The following is a 20,835-nucleotide window of genomic DNA, read 5'->3' on the forward strand; positions in this document are numbered from 1 at the left end:
AGTGTGCTCTCAAAGCTTGATATGAAGTTACGTATTCCGACGCCTCCAGGATCCCTCCCGATAACACCACCGGTATAGACTTCTTAGATACTAAATAACCTAGTTAACGGAAGTATCTTCTTAGTTAGAACTTATTAAGAATCGAATCTCCCGTTATCAAAACAGCTTACCAACTTTAATTATCGAAGCTATAGAGCATCTATCTAAGGGGGCTCGTGGATTTATGTACTAGATCGCCTTATTAAGATCCGAGAACCAGATCCTTCGAGAGGAGAATAACTTACTTAGTCGACGCCGGAGAGCTAAGAAAAACCGTCTCCGATAAGGAGGAAGCCTTACTATAGCTAAGGGAGAGGACCTTTAGTCGTAGAGAGAGGCTATAGCCTAGGTAGAGGAGGAAACGCGCCGGAGTAGTGGTCGCCGACCGAGGACTAAGACGGGCTAACGACGATGTGGCGTCTGCGGGAACACTGGTTATAATGCGCGAACATATCGATTTAATAAGGAAATGTCTGAGGAAGAGGACTCTGAATAGTTTGGATTGAATCCATGAGGTGGGTGTTGATATTTGCTCCTTCAAGTCATGTGGTCGTGGTTGGGTGGCCCACTCGCTTGTCTGGCCCACTCGCTTATCATGTACGTTATCGTATACTTACCTCCTTATTATTACGTAACTTGTCTATAGTTCTTCCGTTCCGTAAGGAGTTACCTAAGTTCCCGGGTTCTCTATATATATTTAGTAGATAGCCGCCGTAGGCCTGCGGGGCGGGCCCACTGGCCTTCTTATGTATGTTGGGTCGTAATAAGAACCTAAAAAGCATTGTGTTCTTCTTCCTGAGTCGGAGTCGGATTGTAGAACGCCTGTCTCGCCGTCGAAGGGACGATTTCGGACTGACGGTCCAAAGGATGATCAACGGTCTTGCCGTCAAACTTCTAGTCAGTATCAGCAGCTTTCAATAAAGACGTTGATGTTGGGCAATATTCACCGTGCCTAAAGGACTTTACCAAGTTATAATTACTGCTAAGATGACAAGAATAGGCAACAGAGGAGACCGAGCCCTTCGTCTCCAAGCCGGCTCTCGGTCAGGGACAGTGAAAGGCTCGACTAGAAACTTCCCCATGTTGGCGGTGAAGAAGACAATGCGGGGTCTAAAGTTGTGTCGGGATGGTTTGTTCAATCGACTGAGAAACGATTCTAGTATTTGCAATAAATACTTCCGTTGCAACAAGCGGTCCGATCTGAGCAGGTCCATGTTGCTCACTCCGGCCTGCGAAGTCCCTTTGTTATCCAGAGTAGCTCTAAGGAACGCTTGGTCTTCGAATCCATTTCCCTTGCGTAGCAGTCTGGTGCTAGGGGTCAAGGTCGATCGGGATCATCCACATACTACCATTCTAGATGCCGCTGTTCTTGGAATCTTCGAGCGCCAAAGCTGCTGTGCTATCCTCCACGGGCACTTCGATCACCGGAACTCCCTTCGAAAGATGCGGACGGTGGCATGAAAGTCGCCAGCCGAGGCGCCGCCTTCTAGGGAAAGAGGTTTAAATGGCTGCACTCATACCTGAACCAAATGTCGGGGGTGTATTATCAAGTTGGGAAACTCGGTGCATTGGCCCTGTTTAAATCTGCGTTCCCCACGGTCTTTGGCAAAGACATGTCTCATCCACATCGAAGGGGCTCTCTGAGGCAGTCTACCTAGTAAAATTCGCTCCCCTTGGCAGACATGTGCCGAGACGTCATGGAGATAATGAAGGGGCAGCGAAGAGTTCCCTGTTCTTCAGTTTCGGCCCATCCCTGCTTCTCTCGTAGGTATACAGCCAACCATGTGTGTTGCCACCACATCAAGCTGATGTACTTTTGAACGACATTTAACCATCACGGCATGGAGAAAAGAACATCGTTATCTTGTTGCCCAACACACAGATCGCCTTCGCCCAAGTCCTTACCATGCATTATTATACGCAGACTACTGGGGGGGGGGGGGGGGGGCACTTTCGATCCAACGAACATCTCCGTCGGCGCCTCCAGCCCGCAAAGTTTAACGTGTTTCTCAAAATGGATTGCTATGAGGCAAAAGATACACTCGCATGCTTCCTAACAAATGACTTTCCCGGCGCTTATCATTTAGAGAGTTCACCGCGTGTCAGCCGGGGGTGAGTGTGGCTTGGAGACGACCACAAATCAAGGGCTGATGTGAGACATAACCATTTCTTACCCTGGCGTGCCTGGGAGGAATGCCGGTGGGCTGGAATCGTATCTTGACCACTGAGTGATTCAGGCTATAAGGTTCGCCCTGCGTTGAATGGTAAGTTTGGATTTTGACCCTAGAAACGCTACGTCTTGCTGCTAAGCTTTCTTGGCCATTTGTCTGCACGGAAATTGCCGAAGCAATAACTGCACACCACATGCTCTGTGTCATCCCAACAAGAACACATTTACCACGCTGTTGCCCAGAATCCCGGCCATGACAACCTCAGATCAACTCGTTTTACAGGCTTGATCGTATACTACGATGATGATAGCGATACCTAATCCCATTCGCCGTCCACTTCTTGTCCGACATCCACAATGTCAAGACACCCGTCATTTGGGCAAGATCAAGCTCAAGGTGGCAACTTTGGATTAAAGATTTGTAGGAAGACGGCCAGAGCACGATGTCACTACTTTTGCTTCCCAAGCTCAAAATTAGGGACTACATGCTATCAAATCGATTGGCTACCGAAGTTGACAGATAAGATGGACCATGGATACGCTCCTCCAATAATTGCGTCGGGCCTATGAGGGATCTCCAGATGCGAGTAAACGTCAGGAAGTGTTTTACACGATTCTCTCCCGCGTCTCAACTTAGAAATTTTCCTAGTAGCTAGCATAATACCCTCTGTTTGGACTTTTCCAAGTTGATACGGCGCCAAGCAGATGGCATCGACATGTACCAAGCCTAATGTTAGGGCCTAGGCTCATCCTCGTGAGTCATCTGAAACAGTATGAGCGTCCCTAATGCCGCCTACCTGGTTTGCCACCATGCCTTTGAGCAGATCCAAATGCCACACCTCGGAGGATCAAGGGGCGGATGGATTTATACAAGGTCACCTAGACTAAGAGTCACACGTTACTTGGATTGCACAAAAGAACCGCTGGTGGCACAAAGTTTAGCTGCGATGTCTTGTCTTCTCGTTCTACCGACTGTCTAACCTGATAATAAGACGCTAATTATCCAAGGGCGTGCAGCGCAGAAGATGGCCACCTGCACGATCCGAAGTGAATCTGCTAGGACAAATTATCTTGCACTTCCGGGTTAAGTCTGGCGCCATGAAATGTCTCAGCCCAGGGGCATATTGAGCGTCGACTACCTAGGTACCCCAAGATACAAGATGGCCAACCAGACACCCCTGGCAATGGTCTCGCGGCGAAAAATGATGCTGACATGGCAAAAAAAAACACGGATCTTTCCAAGTGGTCCAGAAGTCGAACTCTGATAGAGCTGCGACGAAATCAGGTCGTGTCCGACAGAAAGTGCGGGAGACTAACATATCGAATACCGAAGTTCCAGAATCGAGGCCTTGAGTGCAAACCAGGGCGTTTTTGCGCCAAATTAGCGGCGGGGAACATTTTTTACGGCTAGAGCTGTGTCGGCAGGACCATCCGTCTGCGGCCTTGCTATTACAGCTTTACCCATAACCTGGGACATGGCTTCTGGTTCTAGTTAAGACATGACCATCGTTTACCTGGTCTCTGACTTAGACTGGAATGTGGGATTAGAGGCTAGGGCCGCGTAATTAAAGGTCCATCACCGTTTAGCCTTCTACACACGATCAAGGGGGAAGCACCAAGTGAACAATAAATATTAGAGGTTCGTATTGTAGTCACGAGAATCTCCATTTCCTCCCAGAAGGTTCGTGAAGAGGCCAGCCTCGGCCTTGAAATGTGGACAAAAAAATGTACTGCTACTTCCGCCCAGTTGCCTTCTTTTTCCCATCCGCTTCCTAGTAATAATCTTTCACGTTTGTTCTGACCTCTGTTCCTTGAAATCTATTCCTTGCCCGTTCTCAACATAGCTACAGCAAGGAGCATCAACTTGGTTTCTCGGACCTTGTTCTTTCCTTTCAGTACCATGTCATCCTTCGGACTAGGCCCAAATTTTGGTGCTCTTCCCAGTAGACTTAGTTGGCGTCTCGGTGTGGCTGTTCCACTCACACTATGTTGGCTTTATGCTGCCCTTGGGCCGTCTGACTATCTATTCGAGCTCTGCCAGACGTGAACAGGAGGAAAATTAACATCACACTTCAAAGCTCTTTTCAGCGCGAATTGTCAACGTCGATATTCCTGACGATATCTTGAGTAACTCTCCGAACGTCCCTAACGCGGCAGAGGTGACACACTGGGTCATCCATCAGTCTTTCTTGCAGCAGGGCTGGCTACATACTCATCGCCAACGTCACCAGTCAAGATAAACCAGACACTCTTAGCTCGGTCGTTGCCGGGGAGCATGCGGATGTGGCCCGGTCGGACAACCTCACCTGGGACCAGCGCTGTGATCAGTTCGAGAACGGACTAACAACACCCTGCCGAGCAATAACCTCGGAAGCTGAGCTGCTCGATTTCGGAGTTGTGCTCATCAATGTGCGCAAGTGGCGGACTGAGGACCACAAATTTGCCGCTTCCGTCCGCGACTCCGGAAACGCAGCCACGGCGCTCAGCCAGCTTGCCATGCGAGTTGAGGCGGCGTAGACATGGCCGCCACATGTGGCCTCCGCCTCCGTATCTTGCAACCTGATTCAGGCCGATCCAGTCACGGACTTTATTGGCTCGGGTCGGCTGTGGGCTGATCTTCCCGATGCCGAAGGCTTCACGTCTGGCTGCGGTCTACGACGAAGACCTACAGCCAGCAGACCACCGCTCTGGAGAAGGCGTTAACTCAGGTACACAGGCAATGTTGACGCGAACCACGACGAACATTCCCACGAGCCTCGCTATGTTGTCCAAACACTATGGAATAGACACTTCACTCTATCGGGATTGGAGACCTGCACCCAACGATTGGGGATGAGCTGTTAGACATGGGGCCCTCGAAGCTGCTCCCAACGGCTCTGCTGGATCTGCAGTCTCCTACCGAGAACGATAAGGGGAACCGCCGTCTCATAATCATGTTACATTCAACACCGGAGAGCCTCCCGAGCAGATCTCCCTTATCTTTCCTACCCCTCTCTTTTGTCGCCAGTAGTTGGTAGCAGCAAGCATTTCAGGACAGCCCTGCAGTAGCCCGCCCCATTTTCTAAAGAATTCCGGACCCAACTCCCATCCATTCAAGTCCCAAGCGTCCCCCCATATGACAAGCGATGACTTGGAGGGCGAATCCAAGTCCAAGAGGTCGCATACTAAAGCGTTGCACAGCTCATCTTCATCTACCTCGCCCGCTTCGATGCCACGAAGTATGTTATCTCTCATCTTTGGCATTGGGAAGAGGTCCAGCCACGGGTGATGCTTCACAGTCCTCTGCAGCGCTGTCGGCGAGAGATGGGGCGGGAGGACCTCGTTAGATGACCCGGGCCGCGCCGGGCCTTGATGTATGAAGAGAAAGTCGCCATCATCACTCTCGATCAAGTCTACCGGAATGCCTAGTACCAGTGCGTTTCTCGCCAGCGCGTCGAATGCATTGACCCTCGTAAGAGCAGGGAGATCTCTGGGTGTGGGGACCCCCAAGGTCCAGTTCGAAGAGGCTCTTTTAAGGAATTCGGCGACGTTCTCGCGTATGCCTGAGCACCTGAGCAAGTAGTATATCCCAAGCATCTCCTGCATCTGCGATGGAGTCATGGATCTCCGCTTGTTAGGCGCTGCAGCCGGTACAAGAGATGTCTCGGCCCGGGGTTCTGCTGCAGATGGAGTTGCAGTGCTGTTGAGTGCAATGCGCTTCATATGTCTCTTTTGGCCTAATTGAATTGTGTTGTCAGCATTCTTCGCTAAGGAGGGAGCACGTTTGACAACCCGGTTGTCGAATGGACCTACGGTAGGCTCTCTGATGGACCCGGTTCTGTCGTCTCCTTCTTTCGGCGGCGCTCGCCACGCCCGTCCAATCGTCAGCATCATCAGGTGCTTCTACTTGTCGGGGCTCCATCTTGATTTGACGTTCCGTATATCTCGCGTGCGGATTCTCTCGTAGACGATGGATGTTCTTTCAGAGTTGAAAGCCTGTCATTCGTCCATCTTCAGTGTTGGTGGCAAAAGAGGAACCATTCAAACTCGTGCTAGGCTGGTTCCAGTTTGGTCACCTCAGTCGACGACCAACTGGAAAGGCTCATTTATGCCTTTACATTCTGTTCAAAGCCGAAGAACCCACGAGTCATCCACCACGGGCTGTATGTAAAGACGCGGGGGTTCTCCGTCAAACTTCAGACATAAGATTAGCTGCTGTGCGCTAGGAAATGGTGATCTCCGCACAACGACCTATGGTGAATTTCTCGATAGAAACCCCGTCAACCGTTGAAAGTCCGGAAGCCACGGTCAACTCCACGCGTCTAACCTAACTCTCGAAGTATCGAGTCTGTCACTAATTGTTAACCGGATTTTGATCAGGGACTTTCGGAGACAACTACAGCACGCTCCGCAACGGAATGGACTTTTCGGAGACAACGTGCTGATAGGAGTCGACTTGCCTCGGAGACTGAGTCATAGAGACTCGTCGCAGCCCGAAGATTGATGCTCCGAGGGCGGCCACGAGAATTTCGGGGCCGACAGCATCTGTGATGTCTAGGACATGGAGAACGGAGATGCTTCAAGCCACAGGACGCCGTTATCCCGAGTGAGGTAGGCTGCCTTATGGAACGATGGCATGATCATGCATAAGTCAAAAAGAACCGGAGACCCGACGGGACCTCACCGAGATGGATGTTGCTCCGGCCTAAACAAACGCCGAACTCCCGGCCATGTACCCTGGACCTACCCGACCGGGCTCCCGACGTTAGGTACGGACCTACGTACAGTACCTCTTACTTCCATTGAAAGAAAGGTACGTTGGGCAGTTCTAAGTCTAGACCGGAACTGCCCGACAGGGGTGTAAGCAACAAGGAAGCCGCGAGCTGGTCACCAGAGCCTCAAGCCATTTATGTTCAAGAATCGAAGGTCGAGGCTGGACTTTGCAAAAGACACATCCATGCCGCCTCATCTTCTTTGGTCCAGAATATTCCCGTCCTCCTTCAATGGCTTGCTTAGGCCCCAGATCAACCCGTTTGGCTAGCTTATCAAGCATTGCACCTTCGGGCTCTTCGAAGCTTCCGCGTAGCACCTTCTACCGAGCACTAGGATTCCCTTCTTCATATTCGGCTTCTTCTCTGATCAGTGTATTAAACCTCCTCTTTCCTTTCCGTCCGTCTTTGACTTTAGCTAACATCAACAGTCTCTCTACCTTCCACGAATCAACACCCACGCTCGTACCATCCACTTACTTCGCTCCAAGATGCCCGCGTTCACTGCCAACGACATCCCTGATCTTCGTGATCAGGTCATTATCGTGACTGGAGGAAATGTTGGCCTGGGCTTCGAGACGATACGACAGCTCAGCAAACATAACCCAGCCCGAATCTACCTTGCGGCTCGATCCAAAGACAAAGCCGAAAAGGCCATCCAAACGCTCAAGGAAGAAAACCCCAAGGCGACGAACATTACCTTCCTCAAGCTCGACCTGGCATCTTTCGACAGCGTCAAGGCTGCAGCGGCCGACTTCCTGAGCAAAGAATCCAGGTTGGACATACTCGTCAACAATGCTGGCATTATGATGACTCCCGAGGGTCTGTCGACGGAAGGATACGAGATTCAGTTTGGAACCAATGTCATGGGCCCGGCGCTGTTTACTCAGCTTTTGCTCCCTATTATAAGGGAAACTGCCAAGGTTAATCGAGAGACACGCGTTGTCATGCTTTCCTCAGCTGCGCATGCCCGAGCACCGAGCGATATCTACAACTTTGACGAAATCCGAACAACGATGCCCCACCGAGCCACTACCCAGCGATATACGATATCAAAGCTTGCCGACCTTCATTGTGCCAAGGCTTTGGCAGAACGAGAGAAACAGGCCAAGATCATACCAGTTCACCCAAGCATGGTCTTCACTATGCATCCACAGGCACTTTCCTCAAGCCTTTCCTATACGCAGCCATCTTCTTCGCAACACCGCTGGAAAAGGGCGCCCTATCACAGATCTGGGCGACTGCGAGCCCCGACGCCAAGAGCGGACAATACTACGGACCTATTGCCAAAGCCGAGTCTGGATCGAAGCTCAGCCAGGATCGCAGACTTCAAGAGGATGTTTTTGGGTGGATTCAGAAGGAGCTTAAGGGACATGCGGAAACCATTGCTTGACTGACTTGAGCTGCGGGCTGCTTGTTCGGATGTTTTTCACAGAGGAGTGGAGGGTTTTAATAGTTGGTTCACCCACGGGCACGTAAAACTCTAGAGAGTGCGGAATCGAACTCTTTAACCACAAACCTCAGCTTTCGTTTAGGTTGATTCTTTTGTGAACGATCCAACTCTCGCTACCTATTGGCTGCGAGATGCAAAAGTACCAGCCCCAGTCCGATCCGTCATCGACCCCGGCCGAGAATGACCCAAGGTCGGCTGATAGAGATGGAGGCAAGGCCAGTAGGCTTTTCTCCACGTACCTAGGATGTACATCAGATAGGCCTGAGAGTCAAGCTTCCGGATTTAAGAGACATTAGACGGGAAGATTGGCCAATTGGATGCGGGTACTGGACATGTGGTCCCGTTGACATGCAATATTACCCAAGGTCCCCGAACCGAACCGAACCGAGCCACCTGAGGATGCCATGGAACCAAAGGCATTCGTGAAAGTATTGCTCAGGACCCTTCTCATCAATGGCAGTGTTACAGATTCCAGAGTTGATATTTATTATTGTTTAATCCATACCATTAAAGCTCAGAACCAATAGGGCGCACTCAACACCCTTCAATCTATCTAACCCCGTCTCTAGTCGCTATGGGCGATGGCTTTGCGGCCAAGACGAACGAGAAGGCAGAGGGGACAAAATCAGAGCAATAGGGCGATACTCTCAGCAACCAAGAGCCAGTTATCACTGCCGCTTCGTATGAGCCACCTGACATGAGCCCGATTCGTCGCCGCGCCGTTACGTGTGCACTCTGCCTGACTCTTCTGCTCAGCGCGCTAGACATAACAATCATCGCCACGGTCCTTCCAAAAATCGCATCAACTCTGTAAGCCACGGCCTGGGTGGGTAGCGCGTACACGTTGTCAAGCACAGCGTCTACACCGGTGGGCAAAGATGTCGGATATCTTTGGTCGGAAACCTACTATCATGACTGCAGCGGCTACTTTCATGGCTGGAAGTTTGATCGCGGCCCTGGCTGGGAACATTGAAGTTCTAATTGCTGGGAGGACTGTTCAGGAGCTTGGGGGAGGTGGTTCGTTGGTTCTGATCACGATTGTGATTGGCGATATCTTCAAATTGGAGGATCGGGCCAAGTATTATGACATGAACGGCATTGTATATGGAATCGCAAGTGCGGTTGGTCCGGTCCTTAGTGGTGTTTTTACCCAGACAATCGGATGGAGATGGTGCTGTGAGGGCGACCCCCTTGATCTCATAAGAAATGGCATGAAACTGACGTTTGCTAGTCTTCATCAACTTACCATTCGACGGCATTGCCTTGGTGGTTTTGTTTTTCACCCTTAAGGTTGAAACCCCAAAAGAGCCCTTGGTCGCCGGCCTTCGAGACCTCGACTGGGTCGATTTTCTTCTCATCATAGGCGGCACAATCTGCTTCCTCTACGGCCTCGAAACAGGCGCCGGTGGCATCGTACCCTGGAGGTCTGCTCTGGTGATCTGTCTCATCCTCTTCGGGGTCTTTATCCTCGCGCTCTTCGTTGTATGGGAGGCTCGCTTCGCCAAGAGCCCCGTCATTCCATTCCGAATCTTCCAACAAGTCACCAACATTGCCTCTTTCACCCTTGCTTGCATCCACAGTTTCGTCTTCATATCGTACGACTACTTCCTGCCGCTCTACTTCCAAGTTGTACTCGGCTTTAAACCGATTATTGCCGGAATCACACTGTTTCCTCTGCTAATCCCGCTTACGGTCATGACAATGCTCGGGGGGCTATACACCCGGAAGACTGGCGACTGCATCATTCCCATCTTCTTCGGCTCAGCACTCATGACTCTCGGAAACGATCTTTTCATCAACTTTGGCCTCAGCACGCAGTGGGCTAAGATTGTTGTTTTCCAGATGATCCCCGGTTTCGGAGCCCGCGTGCTTTTCCAAAGTCCGATGATCTCAATCCAGACTCACACGAAGCAAAAGGATATGGCGGCAGCCATGTCAGCTTTTAGTTTTCTGAGGTCTCTCTTCTCGTCGATGTCGATTGTTATTAGGACCGTGTTGTTGCAGCATAATCTCGGTGGCGGAGAGCTGACTGCGGGGAGGCTTGGTTCTGAAGAAGGGAGTGATGGGACGCCTGGGGCAAGCCAGTCGAGCTACATGTCTGCGCTGCGTGTGATGTGGGCATTCTTTACTGGCGTTTCCGGATGTATGCTTCTGGCTGCGATTTTCATCAAGCCGAAGCCAAAAAAAGTCGGCTCTGCGGAACATAAGCGGATAGACCTTCTTTAGAAGACTCGAAACCGCGTAGGTTGAAGAGGTCGTCAATTTCACTACTTACACATACGAAGCAGTCTAGGACAGATGCGTTACTGCGAAGACGGCTATGTAGAATGTTACACGTGACGATGATCATGGCAAAGGCGAAAAGGTGTAGTTAATCGAAAAAATATATGAGGTATATAAAGTAGATACAAGAATAGCCGCCAACACCTTAAATCCTTAACATAGAAACAATGGGGTTAGTGCGGACAGCACTTTAGTACTTCTTCAAGTCGAAGCGGTCGAGGTTCATGACCTTGTCCCACGCAGCGACAAAGTCCTTGACGAACTTCTCGTTGGCGTCAGAGCTAGCGTAGACCTCAGAGATGGCACGGAGCTCGGCGTGGGATCCGAACACGAGATCGGCGCGGGTGGCGGTCCACTTCTCGGCCTTGGTCTTGCGGTCGACACCGGTCCAGGTCTCGCCCTCGGTGTCGGTCTTGGACCAGACGGTGGAGATGTCGAGAAGGTTGATGAACCAATCGTTGGTCAACTGGCCCTTCTTGGCGGTAAGAACACCGGTGTTGGACTGGTCGAAGGTGGCGCCGAGGGAGCGAAGACCGCCGACAAGAACGGTCAGCTCGGGGGCGGAGAGGGTGAGCTGGGAGGCCTTGTCAACAAGGATCTCCTCGGTGCGGGCACGGGCGGTGCCCTTGCCGTAGTTGCGGAAGCCGTCAGCCTGGGGCTCGAGGTAGCCGAAAGCGCGGACGTCAGTTTGCTCCTGGGTGGCGTCGACACGGCCGGCGGTGAAGGGGACAGTGACGGTGACTCCGGCATCAGTAGCGGCCTTCTCGACGGCGGTGACACCACCGAGAACGATCAAGTCGGCGAGAGAGACCTTCTTGGCGCCGGTGTTGAAGCTGGTCTGGATCTTCTTGAGGGCATCGATAACCTCGGTGAGGACGGTAGGGTTGTTGGAAACCCACTGGTTCTGGGGCTCGAGGGCGATGCGGGCACCGTTGGCACCACCGCGCTTGTCGGAGTGACGGAAGGTCGAGGCAGAGGCCCAGGCGACGGAGGCGAGCTTGGAGACGTCGAGACCGGCGGTGCCGAGAATGTCAGACTTGAGCTTGGTCACATCGGCATCGTCAATCAGCTCACCCTCCCTGGCGGGAAGGGGATCCTGCCAGCCGAAAGTCTCCTTGGGGATCTCGGGACCGAGGTAGCGGGCAACGGGACCCAGGTCACGGTGGAGAAGCTTGAACCAAGCCTTGGCGAAGGCGTCAGCGAGCTCCTGCGGGTGGTCGAGCCAGCGGGTGGTGATGTTGAGGTAGGACGGGTCGTTGATGAGAGCCAAGTCACTGGTAAGCATGGTGGCCTTGCGGAACTTGGTGGTGTCAAAGGGGTCGGGGTAGTCGAGGGTGCCGTTGACAGCCTCCCATTGGTGAGCGCCGGCAGGGCTGGTGACGAGGGTCCATTTGTTGTGAATGAGAGACTCCAAGTAGTCGTTGCTCCATCTGCAGGTACAAGGATTAGTGTCGGTGTATCACTGCATAATCACCCGGCGTGGTTGATGTATAAATAGCTTTTCTTGGTGTTGTCGTTTGTCGCCTCAACATTTCTCTTATGACCTTCTCTCATAGTCGAAGACTTGGCATATGAGAGAAAAAAGGCCTCAAGAGCGAGAAGAGGGGGAAGAAAGATGACTGTAGTGCCAAGAACAGGGGGGCGAATGCACGCGGAAATAGACTCATCACAATAATCACTTACTTGGTAGGGGTCTTGGTCCAAACAACCTCGAGACCACTGGTCATTTGGTTGACGCCGTTGCCATCGCCAACGCTGTTGTGCCATCCGAGACCCATCTCGCCAAGGTCAGCGGCCTCGGGCTCGCCTCCAATGTTGCCTATGAGAGCCGCGGGTTAGCTTCTGCATGTTCCAAAAGTACATGTAGCGATGAAAATCGTGTTTCCGGGGGTGAATCGGAGCTCTCCCCGGAGACGCTCAATTCTCGCCCGGAAGTCCGACTTCAACCGGAGAAAGGTGAAGATGGGGGGCGTGAATGTTGTGCAAACTCACTTTTAGGCACGGCACCGTGCGTCTTGCCGAAGGCGTGTCCACCGGCGATCAGGGAGACAGTCTCCTCATCGTTCATTCCCATGCGATCGAAAGCGACGCGGATGTCCTTGGCCGAGGCGGCGGGATCGGAGCTGGCATCGGGGCCCTCCGGGTTGACGTAGATCAGGCCCATGTGGGTGGCACCCAGGGGCTTCTCGAGCTTGTCGGCGCGCTCGTTGATGTCGGTGCTGCCGTTGTAGCGGACATCGTTGCCCTTGGGGACGAAGGTCGTCTCTCCACCCCAGTAGACGGACTCATCGGATTGCCAGGTGTCGGGACGGCCAGCAGCGAAGCCAATGGGAGCGAAGCCCATGGACTCGAGGGCGACGTTGCCAGTGAGGAGGTACAAGTCAGCCCATGAGATCTTGTTGCCGTACTTTTGCTTGATAGGCCCTGTGAACATGGAAGAGGATCAGTAAACGTTTCTTCTCTCTATCTCTCAGGAGGGGCCCACAACATCGCTCTACTCGCGCCATCGAGCCACGGCAGAGTGGATATTGCTACCGAGTCGATGATGCAAGTCGAACATGGGGGGGCCACATCGCAAAAGAGCGCATAAAGACGGGAAATCTTACACAACAGGCGGCGAGCCTTGTCGAGGTTCTGGTTATCAGGCCAGCTGTTAAGCGGAGCGAAACGTTGTTGGCCCTGCAGGAGTCCAATATTAGTAAACGCCAGTCCTCGAGAAGAATTAAAGTGATGCAGAGATGTGATAAGATGCAAACAGCCCAGGTCCATATTTCGTGACGCGGTGCGGGTGGAGAAAGGATTGAGGGAGATGCTTTAGCACCTCTTGGCTTTCTTGTGGGATAGGACAAAAACCTCCGTCTAGCCAATTGATCTTCCCACGCGAGACGAATAGGACCGCGAAGAGATGATCAAGTGCAACGACGGGCAAGGAATAAGAAATATGCTAAAAGGGATTGGGGGGTTGCAACGCGTAGTTTCCAGTGCCAAGTGGAACAGCGCCAGGAAGACCGGGGGGAGAGGAGGGAAGGACTTTTGGGGATACCACAGCCAAAGAGAAGAGAGTAAAACATAAGCCAAGAAATGTAGTGAAGAAAAAAACGGCTCACCATTCCACCGCCACCTCGGCCGTCAATGGCGCGATAAGTGCCGGCGCTATGCCAGGCCATGCGGATGAAGAGACCGCCGTAGTGGCCAAAGTCGGCCGGCCACCAATCCTGGGATTCGGTCATCAGGGCGTGGAGGTCCTTCTTGAGAGCCTCATCTGACGTGGGGTGTTAGTGAGGGTCCTTCACACGCATTGTTTCCTCAGTCCTTTGCCTGCTCCCCATCGGAGCCCATCGGGTGTACTCACAATCCAAAGAGTTGAAAGCCGCAGTGTAGTCGAAATCGCCGCCGTACGGGTTGGTCGCGGGCTGGAATTGGCGAAGAGTATCGAGTCTAAGCTGGCAAGGCCACCAGTCGTGGCTGCGGGTGCCGCCGCCGGCCTGGTTGCTGATTCTCGAGCACCGGCCAAAACCCTCGGCTGTGTCTCTCTTGGGGAGCTCGCTGGTGACGGAACCATCTCGTTTGGCGAAAGGGCAGCCCTCAGCCGCGACGGCGGGCAAGAGAGCAGAAGCTGCCAAAAGGCAGCTTGGCAGTTTGGCGTGCATGTTGACAGACAAGTTGATCCAGAGGAAGTTCAAAGAAGGAATGACTAGGTGAGACCGGGGGTAGCAGACTCAACGGGTGAAAGATGAGTATATTCCTGGAGAAGAGGAAACGGATTCTTATTCGAAGATGGGACGAACCCCAGGACATAAGTAATAAACTGTGGCGACCTACGACTCACGAGCAATGACACGGCTACTGAGCAGGTACCACGAGCCACGATGGAGCATCTCCATGTGGGAATATTTTGATTCCAGAACTCCATGATTAGTAATAATTCCAAGACCTGCGAAGGCCGCTACCAAGGCGCAAGGCATCGCTGACTGGGGCCTTGGTAATAAGCTTCCTACAACGGCAGTCGAGCCGGTATTGTGCACTAAGATGCCCCATGGCAAGGTTTACGATCCAGAATAAGCGCCTGGAATAACAATCTTGTTTGATTAGGATGGGCGTGAACATACGCAGATTGGCAGATGGCTCTTGGGTGTGGTCTGGTCCGCTTTTCACACTTTTGGGCGGGGATTGTATCCTAAGCGATGTCCATATGGGTGAAACCTACGGCAGCTTGTATGAAGAATACATGGGCCCCAGGGGGGGAAACACCAGGATCGGGCTCGTGTAGCCAGGATCATGAGCTCAGATGTTGATCCATAACCAGGCATAAGCTAGGGAATCCGGGGAGCTGACGAGCTGTGCTCCCTGCTCTGATGGTCAAAAGTCAACGGTTGGATGCGGGCCGGTGCCAAGTTACTGGGTGACTGGAAGAGTAAGGTAGTATTTCTGTAAAGCCTGCAATTATTCACACCAACCGCGACCAATTGTGCGATGACAGTTTTCAAGCTGCGGGAGCCACTTTTGAATCTAATAGACTTCGCCCCCTAAACTCCGAAGAGTAACAAATCGGATCATATCAACCCGCCCTCTCCCTGCTATCCTGCTGTACCCTGTCTGTAAACGCCATTTAGAAGTTAGCACTGCACATACACTTAGCACTACGGAGCTGCCCGCGCGCAACGGGCTAATTGATGCCTCCGTCATCCTTCTTGCTTGTGTGGGCTCAGGACTTTTTCCCCTAGCGAAACTCCCAGAGAGCCTCGAGAACCCTGGCAAAGCTATGCCGGGTGGGAGACTAGGCAACCCGGCTACAGACAACCTGCAACTACAAGCCTAGAATCTAAGAGTCGCACAAGGTTTTGGCCCAAATCGTGACCACCCAACATGGGATGAAGGAAGCTTTTCATCAATCGTGCATTGACTCAGCCCTACCTCTCGCCGGCGGCGGGCAAATCTTTGGGTGTGGAAGAAGCAAAAGCAAGCCTCTGGATGGGAGATCTGGAACCCGAACGCTTCCCCCTTCCTAGACGACCCCCCCCCCCCCCCCCCCAGTCCTCGACGATCCATCCCCGCGCGCCGGCCGGCCGTTGATGGCGGCCTTCAACGGCCTCGACTGGAACGCACGGCACACCAACACTCGGAACCGCAGTCCACAGACGTACACACGGCACACCAAGGTGACACCACCCACACGGAAATGCGGGCGGGATGGGATGCAGCCACGCAGCCAGGCAGCGTGGCAGATCAGCACGCCAGCTGCAAGCACGGAAGAAACCACAGGCCGGGCCAACCCAGCCAGCACCACCATCCTGAATAGGAAGGCTAGATTTGAGGTACGAGTGTTCGTGCATGCACCTCACAGTAGGCGAGCTGTCGGCCGAGATCCTGCGACCCCGGCTGTGCCCGAGCCAAAGGATTGTCCCTGAGTATAGCCACATCAGTCACTCCGTCCACCTGTGCTGCCAAGATGCTTGGCGAGGTGGCTTCCCATCACATGCAGAGTCCCCTTGGGCCTTGGACACGCAACACTGTTCCCTTGGACGCTGGGCTGGAAACTGCGAACCCGGGAGGCCTTGGGAGTTTGCTGGGGCATTTGGGAGCACGGTGACAGCGGAGGTAAATCTGACGCTGGGAGTGGCTGAGATGGGAATGAGATTGCCGCCCTGTCAACTACCGTAGCGTCCAACTCTCTGAATCACGTTTATCCCTGTAGGCTGTTGTTGCTTGCGGACATGGTAGTTTGATGGTACTCGGCCGACACCCACTTGCCGACGGGTCATGAGCCTGGACTAGGAATGTGTCGAACCACATTGGCTGGGCACTGCGCACTTAGTTGCCGGAAACATTACCCTCTTTCGTCTGCTGTATGCGTCCGCGGTGTCCGTGGCCTGCTATAATCTTTTCCTCCGCAGTCTAGTCCACACCAACACGTGCGCGACAAGCAACAGTTACCTATACGAAGGTTGCAGTGTTGAGGGGGCACGGAAAGTTTACCTTTGTGATATCATCTCGGGAACACTACACGACATAGGGGGAGGGAGATTTGTTTTTCGGGGTTCATCTCACACCCTTTCACGCGCGCAAACTTACCAATGATGATTCATATCGTTTTACCCCCTCCCACTATACCAAAAGTATACCTTTCCGGAAACCTTGATCAACTCGGCTGCACCCTTTTTGATTATAAACTGCCTCCTTTCTATAGGGCACCGGTCAAAGCCGGCAAGGATCACACTGACACTAGACACGCTTGTCTCTCCGTCCAACTTACCATTATCTTCAATTGACTTTGTTCTGGGATGCCGAGGCGGACGACATATCCGTTTGGGAAGGCCAGGTGAATGCAACCCGTGGTTCATGTGATCAATTCTGCCCGTTTCCCTTGGAGTTGCATGCAAAGTCAAAAGTTTCCCAGCTCACAAACCCGGACTGTCAATCCAAATTTCATCGGACTTACAAGCTACTGCTGAGTATTCGTGTTCGGCGACGAGCCAACTTTGAGGGGTCAGCGTGAATCATTTGGAAAGCATTCAAGCAATTACTTTTTGACATCCAACTAACTCAATGCCGAGTTCATGCAACATGATCTCATAGTCACGAGTGATACTTCAATAATGTTTGTAAGCTTAACTCAGTTGACCAATTTTCTTTTAGGAACCTATGTCCGTCTCGGTGTTTTACCATTCGGTCGGCTTGTGTCAAATGGCATTCATTTGTTGAGCCAAACTCCGCCACGGACATTTTTACATCCGACAGCACAACGCTGGATGCTCATGTCGTGAACATTTGTGTCCTATGCCGAGCAATATCATATCAGCATTCACTTTGCTTGCATCTCAGTGTCAGCAGCCAAGAAAATTGCCGCTTTCTCTGAACATCGCGTTGCAACGCTCGCAAAGCAGATGCTCATATTCCTCTGTGACTGCACGTCAATACACACAAAGATGAAAATAACTTACAACATCAAGACATTCAAAGCAACCAGACATGTCGTCGACCTTATGTCGCCATTCAAGCCAACTACGCGACGCGGACTAGGTTGAGCTGTGCATGCCAAGCTTGAGGACCCAAATCCATCACACTGCATAAGCGGGTGATGGACTCTTCTATTTTCAGCTGCCAATAAAGGAGGCTCGGTTCGTCAGCGCTCCTTGGTCCGGTCGGTATCCCGTCGTGTGCCAGTGAAAAGTGGCGCGATGCTCGTTGTGGACTCATCGCGAACAATGCTGTGCATCGACAGACTAGACCACTTGTGAAGATACGGGCAGACATTCTCTGCGCAACGGTCACAGGAGGACCTCCAAGTGAGAGTTTCTCCCATGCTACCTTTACCCCGAGGCGCAGCAGTAAGCTGTCAGCACCTAAAGGATTGCGGGGTTTGGCAATGATCCGAGTTGCTGTCACCAGAAGCACATAAGCATGCCAAGTAGACTAACAGCTCGGTCAGACAACGGTGAGCTCAGCTTTACGACCTGGAGAACTCGGCAAGTATGAGCCTGTCCGGTATCCCATCATACCCGTGCCCATGAATCCAGAATACCGGCAACACCCCACGAGTCCCTCCACATGACCCGGCGCCGCGGCCCCGACCTTTACAGAGTCCGTGTCCGTCCGTCAAGGGGGCCCCGCCCGGCCCGGCGCGCTTGGCAGGTCCGAAAGGTGACCCCCGAGTCATTCGCCAAGTTTATTACACTGGGAAGCGGGCCGAAACAGCCGCTTAAACAATGCTTAATAAGTTATCAGGCACTGTTTCCACGTTCTCTAGATCGTTATAGAAACCTGCCTGTTTCATCCGAATTGAATAGCAGTTCAATCAATGTTCAACTTGGAACGGACATGGGATGACTCGGGTATCCTTGGCTAATCTCAGGGGTAACAAAACGGAATCCAGATTCCAGATTACCGGATTGATCCATCTTTCTATACTCCGCAGCAAGAATGATTTCTTGTCTTGCTCGCCAAGAAGAACGTGACTCTTCAAATTGCCTATTATAGGCCTGCTAGCGACCTACAACGAGCGTCACGGTGAACGATTTGTTTCTGATTGAATAACCTCTAGCTATCTGCCGTGGTTCCAAGCTGCATCTGTTTGACTGGGCCCCTGAGCGCAAGCCTCGTTCTAGGCCATCAATGAGCCTCCTAGCAATGCGGGCGGGCTCTCCTGATCGACCCCTTTCCGTCTCTTCTTCGAAACTACATCGCTCTGTCCACCAGTCCAGCCACGTCTCGGCCCGCGCGCCCTCTTCTGCCCGAAGCAGCCCTACGCTGACTTCGATGACGTCTGGTCGCCAACTGTCGCGCCAGAATGCCGTCGCGCCGCATTTGGCACAGAATTCGCGAAAGACGCCAGGTGAAGATTCATACGTTTTCGCGATTCCAGCCGGTAAGTCCGAAAAGTTGAGGGGTAAGATAACGGAATGCCCGTCGTCTGGTCCGGGAACGTGGAAGAAGATATTGCATCGGGGGACGAATGCCCAGGTTTGGATCTCGAATCCGGAGATGAGACGGTAAGACCGACAGGCACAGTTGCCAGCCAAGTATTTGGCGCCGTTACTTCGAATCCACCATTTGAGGCTGTCAGAGTTCTTCATGAACTCGTGTGAGTGCTCGACGGCAGCATACTGCAGATCGGGGAAGCCGGAGTGCGGTAGATAGCTTTGTTCGGTTGGCCGTATGATGTGAAAGCTCACCGTACCGCAGTCGCATGAGGCAGGCAGAGTGTCTTTCGGACAGATAAGTGGCATAGGAGGAAGCTTCGTCGTAGTTCTTGATTCCACCATGACTGGGTTTGTGGGTGAATCCAACCGCCGTCCTTCAATCTCGGGCAGCCACACCGAAATACCGCCGTCTTTGGTGTCGGAAACGCCGGTATGTCTTGCGTAACGCGCGTCCGCGTCAATATCTTCACCAGTGCTATTCAGTAGAACGCCAGTCGCCGCTTCCCATACAGATACCCCATCTATATCTCTGCGTCTCAAGACATGGCATCCGCAGGTGTTGCAAAAGTATCTTGCCCACCCGTCAAGGCCATGATACTCTGCCGTTCCCAGCAGCTGGTGAGGTTCCCGAATGGGATAGTATGAGGCGCAGAGAGTACCCGTGGCATGTCGATCAACGTCGCCGTGGTTGATGGACAACTCCACAGCCTCTCCGTGAGCAACCAGAGGTAGAACTCGCTGCGAGACAGCGCCGCAAAGGCAAGAGATATCGAATGTGTTTGGCGACATGGCGGCTTGACTTGTTGTCTTCAGGCGTCAGGGTAGGAGGTGTTGTTCATATAAATACTCGAGTTCTTCGCACTACGATCGAGTCGCTCCAGTGAGCATTAGGAGCAGGGACAAGCTGTCAACAGATTCCGGATGACGCTTCCCCGCATCGGCTTGGGGCATCAGATAACGGCCCGGCCAACCGGATACCGAGCCACACCCCCCGAAAGCGGAGAATCTCCCGAAGTTTCGGCGAATATCGACCACTCGACCCCCGCAATCGCCGGAGCCCTGCGTCGATCTAGGGCGTGTCTAAGGCGCGTTCGGGGCCGGACGCGATTAAGTTGCGGAATATCGGCAAGACTTTCCAGTACATCCTGCGTTACGCTATATTAAATATTTGAATCCTTGCGGGTCTGGTGTGAAAGGCGCGGAATGTCGCTCGATGGTCACAAGACGTTCTTACCCAGGTGCTAACATGACAATTTCTGTGAACGGGGATAGTCCGGAAACTTCGAAATTGAGCCCGATAACGCCGTCTAAAAGGCTGACGGATTTCGGCACCACCGTTAATACCTAATTAGTCAGGATTGAGCTGTACGAGGAATAATTCATGTTACCAACGGGGCATGTTCGCCGCGGCTCCTTGGAAATGTTAACAATGCGTGGTAAGGTAAGGGCTAATGCCACCAGACGTGATTGTTCATGCTTCCATTGGTAAACATGTAGCTTAAAGGCTGCATGCAGGCAAATACATTGGTAAACAGTTATACTGTCTACCACTCTTGTCCACATCAGGTACGTGCCCGGGTAAGGCCCATATGCGTAACACACTGGAGGTGCGAGACACCTGTGGTTGGGTACACTACCAGGCTCAATCAGAGCTTTCCTAGAATGAGAGCCATATGTGACCCAAGTTCGGCTCAGCCTACCAGGTCATGGATATTTTCTTGG

At 52.5% G+C, this 20,835-nt stretch overlaps 7 protein-coding genes across 7 annotated transcripts; 2 read left to right on the forward strand and 5 right to left on the reverse strand.

Moving 5' to 3' along the window:
* Window positions 1-585: 585 nt before the first annotated feature.
* BDP81DRAFT_434558 (uncharacterized protein) lies at window positions 586-1,449 on the reverse strand. The gene is made up of 2 exons (XM_060590967.1): window positions 987-1,449; window positions 586-933 (listed from the first exon to the last, which is right to left on the reverse strand). The coding sequence occupies exon 1, from the start codon at window positions 1,251-1,253 to the stop codon at window positions 1,002-1,004; it is 252 nt and encodes an 83-aa protein (XP_060441870.1). The 5' UTR covers window positions 1,254-1,449; the 3' UTR covers window positions 586-933; window positions 987-1,001.
* Window positions 1,450-5,038: 3,589 nt separating this feature from the next.
* On the reverse strand, window positions 5,039-6,110 carry BDP81DRAFT_483321 (uncharacterized protein; the record flags this gene model as incomplete). The annotated part of the gene is made up of 2 exons (XM_060595051.1): window positions 5,039-5,925; window positions 6,002-6,110. The coding sequence occupies 2 exons, from the start codon at window positions 6,108-6,110 to the stop codon at window positions 5,141-5,143; spliced, it is 894 nt and encodes a 297-aa protein (XP_060441871.1). The 3' UTR covers window positions 5,039-5,140.
* A 1,338-nt stretch (window positions 6,111-7,448) lies between these two features.
* BDP81DRAFT_495516 (short chain dehydrogenase) lies at window positions 7,449-8,350 on the forward strand (the record flags this gene model as incomplete). Its single annotated transcript, XM_060595406.1, has 2 exons — window positions 7,449-8,093; window positions 8,129-8,350. 2 exons carry the CDS (start codon window positions 7,449-7,451, stop codon window positions 8,348-8,350), a joined length of 867 nt encoding a protein of 288 aa, XP_060441872.1.
* Window positions 8,351-8,814: 464 nt separating this feature from the next.
* Window positions 8,815-10,736, forward strand: BDP81DRAFT_463480 (major facilitator superfamily transporter; the record flags this gene model as incomplete). Its single annotated transcript, XM_060594029.1, has 5 exons — window positions 8,815-8,838; window positions 9,048-9,194; window positions 9,289-9,586; window positions 9,642-10,597; window positions 10,704-10,736. The coding sequence occupies 5 exons, from the start codon at window positions 8,815-8,817 to the stop codon at window positions 10,734-10,736; spliced, it is 1,458 nt and encodes a 485-aa protein (XP_060441873.1).
* A 41-nt stretch (window positions 10,737-10,777) lies between these two features.
* Window positions 10,778-14,491, reverse strand: BDP81DRAFT_380275 (catalase/peroxidase HPI). The gene is made up of 6 exons (XM_060586837.1): window positions 14,046-14,491; window positions 13,801-13,955; window positions 13,300-13,372; window positions 12,686-13,117; window positions 12,377-12,512; window positions 10,778-12,123 (listed from the first exon to the last, which is right to left on the reverse strand). The coding sequence occupies exons 1-6, from the start codon at window positions 14,341-14,343 to the stop codon at window positions 10,884-10,886; spliced, it is 2,334 nt and encodes a 777-aa protein (XP_060441874.1). The 5' UTR covers window positions 14,344-14,491; the 3' UTR covers window positions 10,778-10,883.
* Window positions 14,492-15,202: 711 nt separating this feature from the next.
* On the reverse strand, window positions 15,203-15,983 carry BDP81DRAFT_452373 (uncharacterized protein; the record flags this gene model as incomplete). The annotated part of the gene is made up of 3 exons (XM_060592741.1): window positions 15,203-15,289; window positions 15,326-15,494; window positions 15,838-15,983. The coding sequence occupies 3 exons, from the start codon at window positions 15,981-15,983 to the stop codon at window positions 15,203-15,205; spliced, it is 402 nt and encodes a 133-aa protein (XP_060441875.1).
* Window positions 15,984-18,482: 2,499 nt separating this feature from the next.
* On the reverse strand, window positions 18,483-20,070 carry BDP81DRAFT_434565 (glutathione-dependent formaldehyde-activating enzyme). Its single transcript, XM_060590968.1, has one exon. The coding sequence runs from the start codon at window positions 19,900-19,902 to the stop codon at window positions 18,676-18,678; it is 1,227 nt and encodes a 408-aa protein (XP_060441876.1). The 5' UTR covers window positions 19,903-20,070; the 3' UTR covers window positions 18,483-18,675.
* Between the last annotated feature and the right edge of the window lie 765 nt (window positions 20,071-20,835).

The sequence above is a fragment of the Colletotrichum phormii genome (assembly GCF_030913505.1).
Source record: "Colletotrichum phormii strain CBS 102054 chromosome Unknown BDP81scaffold_18, whole genome shotgun sequence".
NCBI lineage: Eukaryota > Fungi > Ascomycota > Sordariomycetes > Glomerellales > Glomerellaceae > Colletotrichum > Colletotrichum phormii.

Excerpts from the sequence above, each read along its gene's own strand:
- BDP81DRAFT_434558 (XM_060590967.1), bottom strand. The coding sequence starts at position 1,253 with ATGGACCTGCTCAGATCGGACCGCTTGTTGCAACGGAAGTATTTATTG.
- BDP81DRAFT_380275 (XM_060586837.1), bottom strand. The coding sequence starts at position 14,343 with ATGCACGCCAAACTGCCAAGCTGCCTTTTGGCAGCTTCTGCTCTCTTG. Across the intron at positions 13,956-14,045 it reads GGCTTTCAACTCTTTGGATT|ATGAGGCTCTCAAGAAGGAC; the intron begins GTGAGTACACCC and ends ACCCCACGTCAG. Across the intron at positions 13,118-13,299 it reads CAAGGCTCGCCGCCTGTTGT|GGCCTATCAAGCAAAAGTAC; the intron begins GTAAGATTTCCC and ends CCATGTTCACAG.
- BDP81DRAFT_434565 (XM_060590968.1), bottom strand. The coding sequence starts at position 19,902 with ATGTCGCCAAACACATTCGATATCTCTTGCCTTTGCGGCGCTGTCTCG.